Genomic DNA, 16,957 nt, shown 5'->3' with positions numbered 1-16,957 from the left:
AGCCGTCAGTGCTTGCCGGCTAAGCGAAAGAAAGAAGTGAGGCACGGAAGGACTGTTGATATAGATGGCGAGGGATCGAATGAAAGTGGTTTGCCGAGACAGTGGGGGAGCGACATACAGCAAGCAGCAGCAGCAGCAGCATTATTCTATAACGTGTAAGTTCATCCGGAACCAACAGTTGTACATATGTACAAAGGAAGGCAATGAACTTCGGCAGAGTGTGGGTGGGTAAGGGTGGACGGTGTGGTAACAGCACAGCCAACAGCCATATACGACACCGACCAACATCGTACTCTGACCTAAAATGTTCATTCCGAACATAGTTAAAAACCTATCAGATAGCTTTACTGTGCATGGTCTTACTGTAGGTCGTAGGCTGTTGCCTTTCTCCGATCCTTTCAAATCAGTTAAAGGGGGACGTTCACTTTTACGTAGATACTGAACCAGAGCACAATTCTACATTTTTCGCCTTAAACATTGCCAGCGGTGAAAATGTGACCGAGAGAAATGAGACTCACCGGGTACCAAATCCGATGGCCCGTCTGGCATTTTACCACTACGCCGCATACACTATGGGGTCCAATAATATCTTAAAAATACTAGCAACTCATTCGCTACGGGCTCATCCCCGCCGCCCTTTGAAGAGTGAAACAGTCGTGGGAATCTGCCAATGGACGCTACAGAACAAAACCTTGCGCAGATTAATAAAATGTCAGCCTCGTCGTGGAAACATCCCAAGGCTTTTTGAAGCCACCTGTCCGGAACGAAATGGCCGCCCGGAAGAATAAAAGGAACGTCCGTGCGCGGGGGAAAAAGTCGAGACAAACTGGAACTGGTCTTGTGCCCTGGAGAATCTGGCATTTATCTGGATGCGAGGCTATGCGAAAGTACGTTTGCATGCGTTAGGATGAGGCTGTGGATAACAGCTGCGTTTAGCGACGCAAATATTCGTCGTTACAGGAGTACCGCTGGGAGGCATGGTTTGCAAACGTAAGATAGGGAGAGGGAGGGCGGGGGGGGAGGGGGGGAGGGGGGGAGGGGGGAGGGGGGGGAGGTGGGAGGGGGGGAGAGGGGGAGGGGGGGGAGAGGGAGAGGGAGAGGGAGAGAGAGGGAGGGAGGGAGAGAGAGAGAGAGAGAGAGAGAGAGAGAGAGAGAGCGCGTTCGATGCTTCCTAGAGAAACCTCTTGTCAAATTTAGATGTTGGAGTTTTCATATAAAATCAGCCTGGAATATTGTTCACATTTTTTCAGCACTATTTCACTGAGGATTATAGTTGGTATGCTAGAACATTAGGTAGTTTACCCATTGTGTTGCGTACTTCTGAATAAGGAATTTGGTTTAATGCAGGAAATGTCATTCTTTATATTCCCACTATCTTAGTTCATTTTACGCTGTCTTCGGTTACTCTACTGTTTATTCAAAAGTAGTGTTGTTTACTGAAGACTTTACAGGCTACACCCTGTTTCAAAACCGTTGGTTCAATTGACTCACTTTGTGTAGCATGTATTTGTGCTTCTGAATCACGATCAGTGATATAATAAAAAATCGGCTGACTAAAACAAGTTGCCATGTACATTTTCTTTGGCGTGCAGTACCCTGGTGCGACTTTCGAGTTCATGAGGGGACGAGAGTGGTTATACTGACGTTTGGCGACAAATTACTAATACGTCCTTAGAGCAGACAGCCTGTATGGAAGAGCAGTTTGCGTAGTATTTTCATACTCGGCCGGCGAACTAGTAAAGCAAACGCTGCGAAGCGGCGATGGCCAAGGAAAGCCGGTGAGCTAGAAAAACCGGGCCTTGCCCCCACTGGCGGCAGCCGTGGGAACTGTAACGCAGCTTCTGCGTCCACTGTTCTTCCTTCGGAGGCGGCCCTCGCTTAATCCACGTCGGGTAAAACACTAATGGCTCCGGTATACTGCCAGGCATGTTCGGCATCTGAGTACACCTGCGAACTGCTGCTAGCTGTCAGCAGTGATAGGTGCGACTGATGGATCTCTGCCTTATTTATTATTGCACGCGCAGCAGACAGAGATCGCTACAAGCACAGAATTTCCTACAGAGTCGGGAGACATCCAGGCGTTTTTCTCACACAACGTGTCGCTCTACGTGAAAGACAGACATCTACTTTTCGTAAAGATAGTTTTCGATGTGACCTTTCACGACAAAAAAACTCCGTCAAGGTAAAATTACGAGAATCTGGTACTGTAAACTACAGGCGTATGGGAAAATGGGATCCTGATCGACATGGCGGGGATTACGATGGGACATACCACCACAAAAAAATTTGCCTATATCTGGCCAAGGTTATGTCTTAAGTACTTGGTTGTATCTTGAAGGGTGAAAAACTTTACGGTGATCGATTACGCCGCTTGATCAACGCCATTCTACCTGTAATTACTGTTTTGCTGCACTACAGCTACACCCTGCATCTAATCTGCATTTCCATTAACACGCTACGTAAGTTTTCAGATGTTTCACCTTCATGTTTTTACGCTGGTGTTGTACAATTGCCCAGTTGGGAGTTATAACAGATATCTCTATTCAATTTCCGATATTTCGAGCCCTCTTCGGCCGAGGGAGTGAAGAGTTCAAGCCACCAGACAGACTTTCATCCTTAGTCTTTACTACAATATGAGAACTGGTCCTTGCTTTACTCTCTTTTGCGGCGTTAGTAAATTGGTAACTAATTTTAGTGCAAATGAGGAGCGATATTAAATCTATCCCGCTCCAAGCTGTTATGAAGCCATCTTGATGTTACTTTAGAACTGAGTACTGCTTAACCCGATGATTCAGGCTGTGGCGGTGCAGACCGCCAGCTGAAAAGCAGGGCACTACAGTTACGGCATCTACAGCCGGCTTACGTTCGTGCACAATATCACGGGGGCGCGGTGTGCAGGATCCGTTGCAAATAACGGTAGCGCAGTTGTGCTGGAGAGAAGTTCCAGCTTAGCCTACATGCTCTCACCCACATATCCATTCTCTGAAACGGCCGAAATGACAACGTTCCACTACCCGTCCGGCAGTCGCCGTCAGACATTATAATTGCTAACAAAGATTGCCAAAATTAGCGAACACATCACGGTCGACACGATGATGAAGGATTCCGATCCCGCTAATTCTAGTAAAGGAACTAACCTTTCGGAAATAACAGGCGCGATACCACCACGACGGAGATTTATGGGCTCAAGTTAAATACGAGCGGGAGAAAATCAGTGCTTCAGAATACTAGGAAGATTCCCTCCGTTATTAAAAACTTGCACCCTATGTGATTATACTACCCGAGGGAAAAAACACGGTCACAGTGAAGTACTCTACACACAAGGCAAGGCGCGATGCAAAAAAAAAGCATCCCCATTTTAAATTCCGGGAGAAGAATACTATCCGTCAGTCTTAATTAATAGCAACAGCGTCAGAGATTTAAGTGGGGGCTACCTTGTCCCACTCCCCAGTGCTACTTCGACCGCAGGTAATGCCAGGGCTATCGACGGGCGTCAGAAAGCGCAGGACGGCCGCGGGCGATTGCGAAATAATGAGTTGTCGTCGCGGGCGTTGCGCCAGCGTTTGGCTGAGGAAGGGGTGTAAGTGGTAAGGGTGCTCACGGGAAGCGGCCAGTGGTCCCTCAGAGTAAAGGAGGCTGGCCACTACCTGCACATCATTTGTCATGGAAACGCTGTCGACGTCTGCGGGCATGCCAGGGCTTTGTTGGGTTGTTTCTGGGGGAAGGAGACCAGACAGCGAGGTCATCGGTCTCATAGGATTGGGGAAGGAAGTCGGCCGTGCCCTTTCAAAGGAACCATCCCGGCATTCGCCAGGAGCGATTTAGGGAAATCACGGAAAACCTAAATCAGGATGGCCGGACGCGGGATTGAACTGTCGTCCTCCCGAATGCCAGGGCTTTACTGTCAACACAGGCGAACAGTACTAGTCGATTTCTTAGACAAGCATGTACTTTAAGAGTGACTGAGGAGCATTACCTACGGTCCAACTCTGAACATATACTGCACCCCTCTCAAATACAGCAAATTTATCTCAGGAAACAGTGTGTTTATTTCACAAAGGATAATCTGAGGAATGGAAGCCGTTTTCACACACTATCACAATTCACGATCTGTCATTCGGCACATAGCTATGGGCTCATCTCGAAATTCTGACCAAGTCAGGATAAAATTTGCACCACATGCGAATTTTAGTTAACCAAATGTAACAGCCAACGAAATATTTACAAGTATGAAAGCTCTTTAGCTCAAAGACAAGGAGTTAACACCTCACTGTCCCCTTGACACAGGTCTTAAGCATAGGGAATGGGAGGGTTGTGGGTATTTACTTCTCTCATTGAAAAAACCACGCCAGTATTTACATCATGTTTATGGAAAAAATTTAAAAATCGCTCCGCTCCATCCCCACAGAAGCGTGCTGGAATATGAAAACACTTCAAGTCTGAATAGAGTCTGAAAACATTGAGCCGCTTGTTCACTATGCTGGACGCGCAGTACAGCTCGTTTGCATGCAGTACCATATAATCAAACTGGCAGGATGGATATCTGAGCTGAGGTATAAGTTCAGTATGTAAACATTGGTCTACAAATGGGTTTATTCGATCAAAGTGGTGCGAAAAAAGTTTTCATGGTTCAGGCGAAACCATACACCGAAGGAACTTATTTTAGGTTAAAGAAAGCAGTTTTTGCTTTTATTCCTTCTGTACATACTTTGGATATTCAATCCCGACCGAATATTGTTCATAGCAAACATGTTTTACCGTATAAGAGATGTTTCTTCAATGACTCCTGCACCCCGGTTTCGATTCAAGGACGAAGGGCGAGGATGAGTTTTCGGACAATTAGACAATTATGCTGGTTCACTATCCTGGCCGAAGTAATTCTGAATGGATGATGGCAGAGAAATTCATGGATGGAATTAAAGCTGCTAGAAAAGCTAGACAGTAGCTTCTGTAAGGGAGAAGGCATGAGGGAGGTAGTTTTAATCGTCTGGCAAGAGGACTTCGATACTTGCTAGCCGAGTGAGCGTCGGAAACAGGCGCAGTGGTGCGCGTCGGAAGTGGAGCGCATTGCAACAGGAAGGGCAGCTGGCGCCAGCGTAGGGTTTCTACTTACCTCCGCTTCTCGACGTCTCGTTATCGTGCAGAGCCTCCACTATCAGCGAGAAAGTCCCCTGCAACAAGCAACCACGCTTATCTCGATTGCGCTCTTAAGCAAATCTCCAGGACTAAATGTTTACACTTTTTATTACATTTTCTTCGCTGGGCTTAAAAGCTCTTTGCGTACACACACACAGCCGCAACAGCAGGAAAAGCAAGGCACACTGTAATGCAACGAATTCTGCTTCAAAATAGCAACCACAAAAGTGGAATACTTACACACCCACACGTCTGCTCACTAGCGAAGTCAGAATCGTTGCAGTACAGCAAATAATAATGAAGAGAAACGCGTAAGCAAAGCCAACAAAAAAAAAAACATCTGCAGCTATATCAAAGAGTTGTTGGCCAACAATCGTGGCAACTAAAGACAGTAGAGGAAAAAATTAGAAGTACAAGAAAAACAAGGGGTGAAATCGACGCTGCACAGCAAGATTATATCTAATTCACAAAAAGGTGATTCAGTTAAATAAGTGGATACGAGGTGTAACATTTTCCATTGCCTTAAACGATCTTTCAGACTCCCATAGCGAAACGGCGTAAGTGCTTCGAAATAACTGAGCTGTTCGTATTTTTGTACTCATGTTTACAACGGCGCTCGCCCTATTTCTCTGCGCGGAAGGTAAAGCATTGATTACCGAATGAGAAGACGCTTATGCACGCAGTAACAACACATCTAAAGAAGGGCAACGCACACGTACAAGCAGAGAACTAGTAACTATTTACTGCCAGAAACGCGCCGTCTGTTACAAATTCCGCGCAACCAGCCTCCGATCACACGAAATTACCGAGAGGAGATCAATATTTTTAGACGAACAAGTACACGGCGATCGTTACTTTTTATTAGCTGCAGTTAATGGAAGCGATTGTTTTCAGCGAGAGTTCCCACGCCTTAACCGCATGCCGGCACATTCACTAGCCGGCTAGCAGGCTTGCCAACCAACGGCGTTGCCAGACTGTGCCGTATCAGTCAGGGTGTCAGCACTGCGCACGCTGAACGAAGAACGCCGCGACGAAGTTTGTTACGAAGACGGACCCGCGAATGTCAAACGGTGCACCAGTCGCATTATGGGGGTTTGCAAATAGCTTTGTTACAGCAGTTCAGCTATGTGGCAGACAGACTGCTTGCAGTCACAGCGGAGTATATAACAAATACTGACTGAATCTGTAATATCGGTGAAAAATAAAAGTGCAGCGCACGGGTAACACAGTTATCTTCAATGGAGTAACGAATTTGGAGCATAGCTTGACTGAAGATACGACATGAAATCTGTACTGAAGTTATAACATACAGAGTGTCATTTGCGTACATATGAAATGTCAACGGGATCCGTGATGTAAAGTGAAAAGTTCCAACGAAGTAAAAGGAAAATGTCGGAAGATTCTTTAATTAGGCAACAGTCATACGCCACTTTCACATTTTAAAATTTACAGAAATCAGATGTGCCGGTTAGAATGAGAACGCTAAATTTCATTGACGGAAGCAGAATTCAAAGTTGCCAGGAAAAAAAGGACAGAAGATAGCATGCTTTGAATATGGCCTCGTTTGGAACATCGGGCATTCTGCACGAAATTCGGTATACAGCTTGTTTATACCCGTTTCGCACGTGTCGGCCACTGCCAGTGGTTTCAAAGCGTCTCCCACCACCTTGGATTTCACCTCGAAATACATTTGCGAGAGATATTTTCGTGGTATAAAAACTGATAAGCTTCCTCTGTCCGCAGGCAGTGTGTTCAAATTCTTCGAACCAGATGACTATCTGCTACATGGCACTGTTGAAATTAAACGGCGCTGAGGCAGCATTGACATTCGTAGCACGCGGCTGCCTTTGCCTGCAATGCGGTCGCCCTCTCACCCAGATTGGCACACTGCCACCTCTCCAGCCACTGTCACATCAGCAAATCGCCCCCAGTCTACTTCCACTTCCGAAATATACAATTTGGCTATTACCTCGTACGCCACGCGCCGGCCAGACTATTTTAGAAGACAGTTACGGGGATGGCCTGCGGCGATCAATTCTTGACTTCCTTTCAACGGTATAGTGAGCAATGGTACTAGAGTCACCAGCAGTTATCGCGAAGAGTAAAGGCAGGTAAATACGGTCATGCGGCTATGGAAATATACAAGTTTTCAATGACATCTGCGTAATAAGTTATATTTAAGTGTTCGTTTTAAGTATATTTTCGGGCAAAATCACAGCAACACTTCTATATGATGGCTCATGGGGTTCATACCAAAAGTAACGTACATTATGATTTAAGAATGTAAGAACAGAATTGAAGACGACCTTTTCTGACAGTGTCATTGATGGAACTTAGCAGCAATAAATCCTGAGTGCAACTTAATGGGAATTAACTGTGAGGCAGGCCTTTTTTTGCGTAATATATAGCCACTCAATACAGAACGGCAATAATCTGTGGTACAATCGCAGTCACAGGAAAACAGGTTCCTTACTATAACAAGCCTGGCACCAGTATGTTGACACACAAAAAACTGTGGTTTCCGACACTGACAAAATCATGGAATGCGTGAGGTACTGCAATTTGTTAATTGGAAAGCACCACTACGATTGTGAAACTTGTCTACTGAAATCTCTTAGTCACTGATACTAAGAATGAGCTAAGAGTGTACACAGAACCAGGTAGGAACACTAATCGCTGATGGGCATCAATTTTTAAAACTACAATCTCTCCCAGCTGGCGTCACGCTATCTATCGTCTTCACAGTAGAGCCACACAAACCCGTCCAATCGATATACTGTGAACTTGGCCCCATTACCTGGCTGCGAAAGACGTGGGGAGAAAAAAAGAGAAGAACGGCAGAGCTCCTCAGAGGTATGTTGCGAGGCCGCGACTTGCAGAGGGAACCATCATTTGTCAAAAGACGCACCTCACTTACCGCAGTCGTTTTAATTACTGCGGCCGAGGGGCGCGCAAATTGCACACCAGGTGCTCGTAGCCGCCACTATTCGCGTAATAACGCCACCTCGCGACGTTTATGGGTATGAAGCTATGTAGTGCATTGTCTACAATATCAACGCTACGGACGCTGTCAGAAGCGAGGAATCGAGCTGACGATAGGAGGGAGTGGGAGTAAGCAGGCAGGTGCAGCGGAACAGGGTGGGGGGGGAGCACCGAGGTAGGAGGGGGGGGGGGGCATGGTGGGGGGCAGGGAAGAAGGGAGGATAACAGTGCGTTACTGCCGCTCCCACACTGGAGCGTTCAGGCAATCTAACTGGACGGGCTCTCATTACTTAAACTACGGCAATGTTCATTTGCCTCCACCGAAACATTTTCTGCGCATCATAGATGACCCCAAGTTAGAAGAAAAACAGACTTATTCTTGTATTACGTGAGACTGATTTCTCGCCTTTTTCGACTTTTGAACTGGCACCCGAAACAGGGTTCAGCGGTGAGAACAGCAAAATGGACTATTTGACCTTGTAGCGGGGGATAACCAAATACCAGACCAGTAGCTTTTCTTAGTATGTATTCCACCAATGCCACTTTCGGTAGCAGCAAAGAGCCGTCGTAGGCATTACTTCAGTATGCTATCACTGTGCACTTCGTATTTACAAACTCCCTAACGTTTTGAGTAGTTTAGATGGTCACAAATATCTTCACGCAGTGATGTCGAAACCGGGGTCAGTAAGGTGGGCTGTATCATTAGTGAAATTATCCTTCGTGTTAAGATTCAAAGTTGATCGAACATCTTCCCATTTATTACTGTTAACGGAATCCGACGTGCCTGGACGGAAAGATTGTTGCGCCGAGTATCACAAACATCTCAGTAATGCAGTTGTTTCTACGATAGACGTGTTCTCCGGTGTTACAACAATCGCCAACGCGGCATACCATCTCCGATAGAAACTAGCCCAGTAAACCACTGTGGTGTTCCAACCAAAGTTAACATTGATGACAGCTGTTCTTTTTCATGGGAATACACCAGACCTAAGTTCCACTGATTGCTCATTCCTAACAGCTTTTCTGGATGATAATTACTCCATAAACCGTGGAGTAAATTTAAGTAACCTTTCTGTTAAGTGTTTTCCAATGCCCTTCGACCCGGAAGGCGTTTGATACAGTTCCGCACTGTCACCTGATAAAGTAAGAGCCTACGGAATATTAGACCAGCTGTGAGGCTTGATTGAAGAATTTTTAGCAAACAGAACACAGCATGTTGTTCTCAATGGAGAGTCGTCTACAGACAAAGTAACGTTTGGCGTGCCACAGGGGAGTGTTATGGGACCATTGCTTTTCACAATATACATAAATGACCTAGTAGATAGTGTCGGAAGTTCCATGCGACTTTTCGCGGATGATGCTGTAGTATACAGAGAAGTTGCAGCATTAGAAAATTGCAGCGAAATGCAGGAAGGTCTGCAGCGGACAGGCACTTGGTGCAGGGAGTGGCAACTGACCCTTAACACAGACAAATGTAATGTATTCCGAATACACAGAAAGAAGGATCCTTTATTGTATGATTATATGATAGCGGAACACACACTGGTAGCAGTTACTTCTGTAATATATGTGGGAGTATGCGTAGGGAACGATTTGAAGTGGAATGATCATATAAAATTAATTGTTGGTAAGGCGGGTGCCAGGTGGAGATTCATTGGGAGAGTCCTTAGAAAATGTAGTCTAACAAAGGAGGTGGCTTACAAAACACTCGTTCGACCTATACTTGAGTATTGCTCATCAGTGTGGGATCCGCACTAGGTCGGGTTGACAGAGGAGATAGAGAGGATCCAAAGAAGAGCGGCGCGTTTCGTCACAGTGTTATTTGGTAAGCGTGATAGCGTTACGGAGATGTTTAGCAAACTCAAGTGGCAGACTCTGCAAGAGAGGCGCTCTGTATCGCGGTGTACGTTGCTGTCCAGGTTTCGAGAGGGTGCGTTTCTGGATGAGGTATCGAATATATTGCTTCCCCCTACTTATACCTCCGGAGGAGATCACGAAGGTAAAATTAGAGATATTCGAGCGCGCACGGAGGCTTTCCGGCAGTCGTTCTTCCCGCAAACCATACGCGACTGGAACAGGAAAGGGAGGTAATGACAGTAGCACGTAAAGTGCCCTCCGCCACACACCGTTGGGTGGCTTGCGGAGTGTAGATGTAGACCCAATGTTATGGGTGGAAAAGATCGTTGTTATCGGTTTTCAGTTACGGGTACGATCTTCATACTGTCGATGTCTGTTACAAGCAAGCAGCATACTTCACGTTCTAATATGCAACCGAAGTCAGAAACTGAAAATAAGAGTAACCGACGGAACTGCGAGCTGTGACAGGCCGCGTCGCCGGTGGGCCGGGGCGCGGCGGGAACCACCTGTCCGGGAACGGTTCCCATTCACAAACATGCATCCATTCTGCCGCAAGAGAATGCGCCAGCGGTGACAAACGGCCATCGGTAGGTGCGGTGCGGCGGCCAGCGGGTGGCAGACAGGCGCGACGAAAGGACGGGAGAAAGCACGCCCCCGCTCCCACGCTGCAAAGCCGCCGACCACTGTTTTAGAAACTCGCCGCATGTGCCAGCTTACGGCCAACTTAGGTCAATATATTTACACGCGCGGCAACGCTGGCGGGATGTCCCTCGTTAGCTACGCACCCGACAGGAAGGTCAAATCACGGATGCCGCCAAATCCCGGGCCGTTCCCACACTCCGCTGCTGCCTCCAGACTTTGACGTCTGTTCGGATGCCGACAACAGAGCCCGCACCCGTCAACGGTGCTGCACAGACCAACCAAAATTATGACCGCGATAACCCGAACGGAAATTGTTGCGTTCTGCGTAATACGGATTCCGTGCATAATAGTAACAAACGCTTTGTTTCAGGTGATACGAACAGACACAACGTCTGTTAAAATCAATCTGTAATACACTGAAAAAAAAACATTTTTTCACGCTGGTACATTTATCGTTTATTTCTTTACCGTTAACCTTAGCCTTCGGCGCTACCCGTAACTCAAATATTGAGGCTGTAGCCCATAGTCCCAATGATTTCAACAATGGAACTGTGCAAATATTCTAAATCCCAAGACGTTCGATTAACCCTATTTTGATACGCGTTAAGTTAACTATATACTGAGAGGGGTCGACTACAACCCCGCTCCTCCCCAGAAGTCTAGCAAGAAGTTTTATCGTTCTACGTATTGTTGGTGTTCTCTGCAGTTATTTGGCGATTTTAATCTAAGAATTACACAAAGCCAAGTGGTGCAGCAGCTACATATCGACCTGAACTTCCGGAGGTACACTGATATCACAAAAATGGTTCAAATGGCTCTGAGCACTATGGGACTTAACATCTGAGTTCATCAGTCCCCTAGGACGTAGAACTACTTAAACCTAACTAACCGAAGGACGTCACACACATCCATGCCCGAGGCAGGACTCGAACCTGCGACCGTAGCAATCTCGCGGTTCCAGACTAAAGCGCCTAGAACCGCCCGGCCACACGGGCCGGCACTAATATCCCAAACGAGATTTCTGAGTCAGAAAAAAATATTATCGTGGACACTGGAGACAACATCGCGTAAGAATGCCAGTCGTAAAATACCCCGAAAGTACAAATCGAAAGCGAAGAGAGACTGGGAAACCTCGGAAATGATGGAAATGACTTTATTTGTGAGAGTTAGTAACAGGCAGTGGACTAATTCCTGAAAGGAAACGACCAAGATTTCCTGTGTGACGTTTTCACCACAGGGCATAGCCAGTTCTATAACCTGTTTTAAGCTGAGCTTATACTTCGACTTCATTATCCTCCATGGGGAACAACATTTGTACGAAGTAAAGGCTGAATTATACGTTAGTGACTAGCGCCAGTTTCTTCTCACAGTAAGGTACGAAACAATTGTCACCAAGAAATCCCTAGCGTCTATATTACTAATATCGCAAGAGCTGTGACCGTGACATGTTTCGCAAACCACAGGGGAATGACGTAACATGCAGTGGCGCGTAGGAGCTCAAACCTGAATGAGTGACAATATGTAAAAAAACATTCGAGCGTATCATGCGACCGGAAGAGACGATGGGCGGACAGGAAGCGGAGGTACAGGGCCTTCGAGAGCGCCGCCATTAGGAAACAGAGGGGGCCCCAACTATGAATGGAGGAAGAGGACTCGCAAGCGCGCTTTGTGCGAGCCCTACCGGCCGGAAGGGGTACCAGCGGCTCGGGTCGCGCGCTATTGTCGCACAGTGCAGCGCTACCTAACAGTCTCCGCGCTAACTGAACATTCCTTTCTATTACAGCTACCTACTATCCCACGACCTGGCTCCGAACATTACGCAAGGCACCGGCGCTGGGTAATGCGACATTTAAAGAGATCGCGGGTGTTGCCGGGTTCAGAGCTTAACGCGCCGAGGTCGGTATTTTGCTCGTATTGGGCAAGACGCGACCGCAAAGAGAAGGCGGGGGCGTCTTAAGGCATCTGACGGAGCGGCAGGTGCTAAGTGATTCGAGGGAGACAAATTCTCTCCTGCCTCGTGGGATAAAGCAATCTAACAGTACGCTATTGGGAGGCGCAGCCGCGGGATGGATTACGGAGAGTCAGTTCCGAGACAAGTCCCGTGGGAGAAGGCGTGCGCCGAAGCGGGGGCGAGGGCACAGGCCGGAAGTTGGCTACCTAAGGCTGGCGTCATATGCGCAGCCTCCAGAGATGCTTCCCAGCCGGCACCCCCCTGCCTCGCCGGCTGCGCCAGGGCCGCCGCCGTGCTTGCCATATGGCGGCCCCGCTTCCCTCGACCGGCCATCTGGCCCGACGCCGCGTGCTGGACACCCCTACCTGCGATTTTCGCCAAAAGGTGCGCCACCGGGACTACACGCAATTACTTTAGCTGACAGCCGCCTGCAGCCCTCGCATTTCCTGGCGGCGTCAACTGCCAACACTACAATCGCAGCGAACGCACGTTCTTTTACTCTTTCCTTCGAAACACACACACACACACACACACACACACACACACACACACACAGAGAGAGAGAGAGAGAGAGAGAGGGAGAGAGAGAGAGAGAGAGAGGGAGAGAGAGAGAGAGAGAGAGAGAGAGAAGGGGGAGTCCTCTGCAGTATTTGACTCTTTTAAAGACAATCACGCAAAACAACGAAATGACAGGAATAACTCGTGCTACAATGATCATGAACGGAGGGTTCTGCAAAAAACTGTAAAAATGCTTTATGTACATCCACTATCTTTACTAATGGCTACACCTTATTACATATAGTTATTGGCCTCATCTCTATACGAAAGGAACTTCTCTAGCCGAAAAATTGGTGTACTTAGTTCAGATTTGAGTTCTTTCTCCAGCTTGAGTAACAATGCGGATTTCGGAGTGTCACTATACCTTTAAGAACACAACTTTCATATACGTTTTAGACAAAGTCCGTAACTTAAACGCGAAACATCTGAAAGAGTAATTTAGCGTGAGACCACCAAGGAGACTGGTTGCAGCAAGCAAGCCGCGAAAGCGAGTGTGCAGTAAGAAAACATTAAGAACTGTGACTGCAAAGAGGCCAGCTGATTAGCATGAGGAATAGTTCTTTAATTTTCAAACTATCCATGTGTTTAACTCCATTTAAATTGAATTACAACTTAAGATTCACACTTCACGCGGCAAGCTGTCGTTCGACAGAGACTAATACAGAATAGCGCTATAGTATTGTTTACGACATCCTCTTTCGACTGAAGAGCTTAATAGTCAATTAAGATTAGTAGAGAGAGAGAGAGAGAGAGAGAGAGAGAACCGAAACAACACCACACTACTTTTTGACCGAGGGATCAAGTTTTTACTATTCAACGACACTTTTCTTCCACTTTTTGGCGACAAATGTCTTCCACATCATGCGATATCTAGATACGAATTTTTATCGAGTAATTTGTTTTGTTCTACGCTCGGTGACTTAAATATGGGAATATCGCTGGTAATGTTGTAGGTAACTTTCAAATAAGGACAACCGTAAGTGAAATAGGTACAGTCGGAAGAAAAGAGATGGCTGAGCTCTAAAACGAGGTGGGCTGCCTACACACAGTAGCCGCTAACAGAACCAGGGCAGGAGAAATGTGATAGTATACACACTGAGCCGTGCCAAGCAGACACGACGGTATACCAGTACAAGAGCGCTAGCTCAAGGATGTAGTTATTAAGAACTCATGTAATAGTTTCGCCAGCTAACTGACGTAGCTCAGGATATACGGAGGACGAACATAATGGATTCGACGCTCAACAGGAACTGTCAAGAAGATACGTGGAGACTTGTAAGGAAGGAAATTCGTAACTGCAAAGCTGTGATACGGTGAATTCCCTTCGTGACAGCCACTTAGGTTAAATTCTTGACGATTAAAAAGTTGGAACCAAGTGACACAAAGACGGTAACAGCTTTTTTTAGTTGGCCCAGTGTTTACAGTGACAGGTAGCAAAGTCTTACATCAGACATCGTGGATTTTTGCTGATGAGCTATATAGATTTATAGAAAGCCTCACACGGCTGAAGATAGATTAGATTCGGCGGGAACGAAAGGTCCCTGGTAAAGAGCCTTGAGCTTTAAAGATAAGTATACTTAGCGCTCCAGTTTATTGACACAAGTATCGAGAACTCTCTCACAACAATTCTCATGTAGATACAGCCTCGTTGTAAAGAAACAGAACCGCCCACTGCCTCCAATGTTATCTAAGGCAGTATACAGCCAACTTTGGAATGTGTACGAACTGTGCATAGCCGTGTAACATTCCGTTTGTCAAGTCGAAGCGTAGATTTTTGTAATAGTTTTACACCATTTTATTTATAAATAAATGTCACCTCTACAAACATTTTTTGAAAAATGTTCAGTAAAAGCTAAGCTTACGCTGCAATTACATCGTCAAAGATTTATAAAATATTTATGACATACCTTGGTAAAATTTTAGAGTGTAAGACGGGCCTCGAATGATTTTCATTGTTTATTTGCGCAATGTTACGTTGCGCTGCAAGCGTTATGGTCAATTTCCGCTAAATATGAAACAAGCGAATGTCTTCTTACAAGGGCGTATTTCATCTCGTGTATTATGTTAGTTCAGACAACGGAAATGTCACGGTAGCTATAATGGCTGTTTTTGGTTAACTATGATAGTGAAATAAATGAGGGACTTAGAAAAAATCTGTCTGCTATCTTTGTAGCATTTTTACTACGCCAATTTCCTTTTCGAAGTCACAGCTTCACCATCAGCTTCTTGTGGGTTAAGGATCTCTACAGCGATGTCAACACTCCAGAAACACTTATCTGTACACGAAATATACAGTGGGAGTAATCCACCGAACTACAGACCTATATCACTGACGTCTGTTTGCAGTAGGGTTTTGGAGCATATACTGTATTCAAACATTATGAATCACCTCTAAGGGAACGATCTATTGATACGTAATCAGCATGGTTTCAGAAACCATCGTTCTTGTGCAACGCAGCTAGCTCTTTATTTGCACGAAGTAATGGCCGCTATCGACAGGGGATCTCAAGTTGATTCCGTATTTCTAGATTTCCGTAAAGCTTTTGACACCGTTCCTCACAAGCGACTTCTAATCAAGCTGCGGGCCTATGGGGTATCGTCTCAGTTGTGCGACTGGAGTTGTGATTTCCTGTCAGGAAGGTCTCAGTTCGTAGTAATAGACGGAAAATCATCGAGTAAAACTGAAGTGACATCAGGTGTTCCCCAGGGAAGCGTCCTGGGACCTCTGCTGTTCCTGATCTATATAAATGACCTGGGTGACAATCTGAGCAGTTCTCTTAGGTTGTTCGCAGATGATGCTGTAATTTACCGTCTAGTAATGTCATCCGAAGACCAGTATCAGTTGCAAAGCGATTTAGAAAAGATTGCTGTATGGTGTGGCAGGTGGCAGTTGGCGCTAAATAACGAAAAGCGTGAGTTCCAAAAGAAATCCGTTGGAATTCGATTACTCGATAAATAGTACGATTCTCAAGGCTGTCAATTCAACTAAGTACCTGGGTGTTAAAATTACGAACAACTTCAGCTGGAAAGACCACATAGATAATACTGTGGGGAAGGCGAGCCAAAGGTTGCGTTTCATTGGCAGGACACTTAGAAGATGCAACAATTCCACTAAAGAGACAGCTTACACTACACTCGTTCGTGCTCTGTTAGAATATTGCTGCGCGGTGTGGGATCCTTACCAGGTGGGATTGATCGAAAGAGTGCAAAAAACGGCAGCTCGTTTTGTATTATCACGTAATAGGGGAGAGAGTGTGACATGATACGCGAGTTGGGTTGGAAGTCATTAAAACAAAGACGTTTTTCGTCGCGGCGAGATCTATTTACGAAATTTCAGTCACCAACTTTCTCTTCCGAACGCGAAAATATTTTTTGAGCCCAAAATAAAATAAGGTAAATCAGAGGTCGAACAGAAAGGTTTAGGAGTTCGTTTTTCCCGCGCGCTGTTCGGGAGTGGAATGGTAGAGATATAGTATGATTGTGGTTCGACGAACCCTCTGTCAAGCACTTACATGTGAATTGCAGAGTAGTCATGTAGATGTAGACATGTTTCTAGGATATTGACATCGCTTATGAGGTCCAAACATAAAAAGGCACGATGACGCTGTGACTTCGAAATGTACATTGGCATAAAAGACAGTTTTCCGCTAAGGAGATACTTCAAATACGCATCTGTAGACTGAGAGCCTCAACAAACTGGCGTGTGACGTGACTTTCTAACTAACGCAACAGACTTTCTCGCTCATTTGGCCGCATTACTCTGCACTTAGCTTCGTTTAAAGTACGGGGCGGCGAATGGAAAGCAGGCGCGCTCAGAGATGGTGCGAAATG

At 46.2% G+C, this 16,957-nt stretch overlaps 1 protein-coding gene across 1 annotated transcript in view; it reads right to left on the bottom strand.

Annotated features, from left to right (window-relative positions):
• The window catches only part of LOC124721306 (neurogenic locus protein delta), a 1,352,207-nt gene that overhangs the window by 13,642 nt on the left and 1,321,608 nt on the right, over positions 1-16,957 (bottom strand). The window contains exon 7 of the mRNA XM_047246214.1: positions 5,114-5,171. Coding sequence (XP_047102170.1) covers positions 5,114-5,171 — 58 coding nt within the window. The remainder of the gene's footprint in view (positions 1-5,113; positions 5,172-16,957) is intronic.

Source organism: Schistocerca piceifrons, chromosome X (genome assembly GCF_021461385.2).
Source record: "Schistocerca piceifrons isolate TAMUIC-IGC-003096 chromosome X, iqSchPice1.1, whole genome shotgun sequence".
Lineage (NCBI taxonomy): Eukaryota > Metazoa > Arthropoda > Insecta > Orthoptera > Acrididae > Schistocerca > Schistocerca piceifrons.
This window is presented reverse-complemented; position numbering and strand designations above follow the sequence as displayed.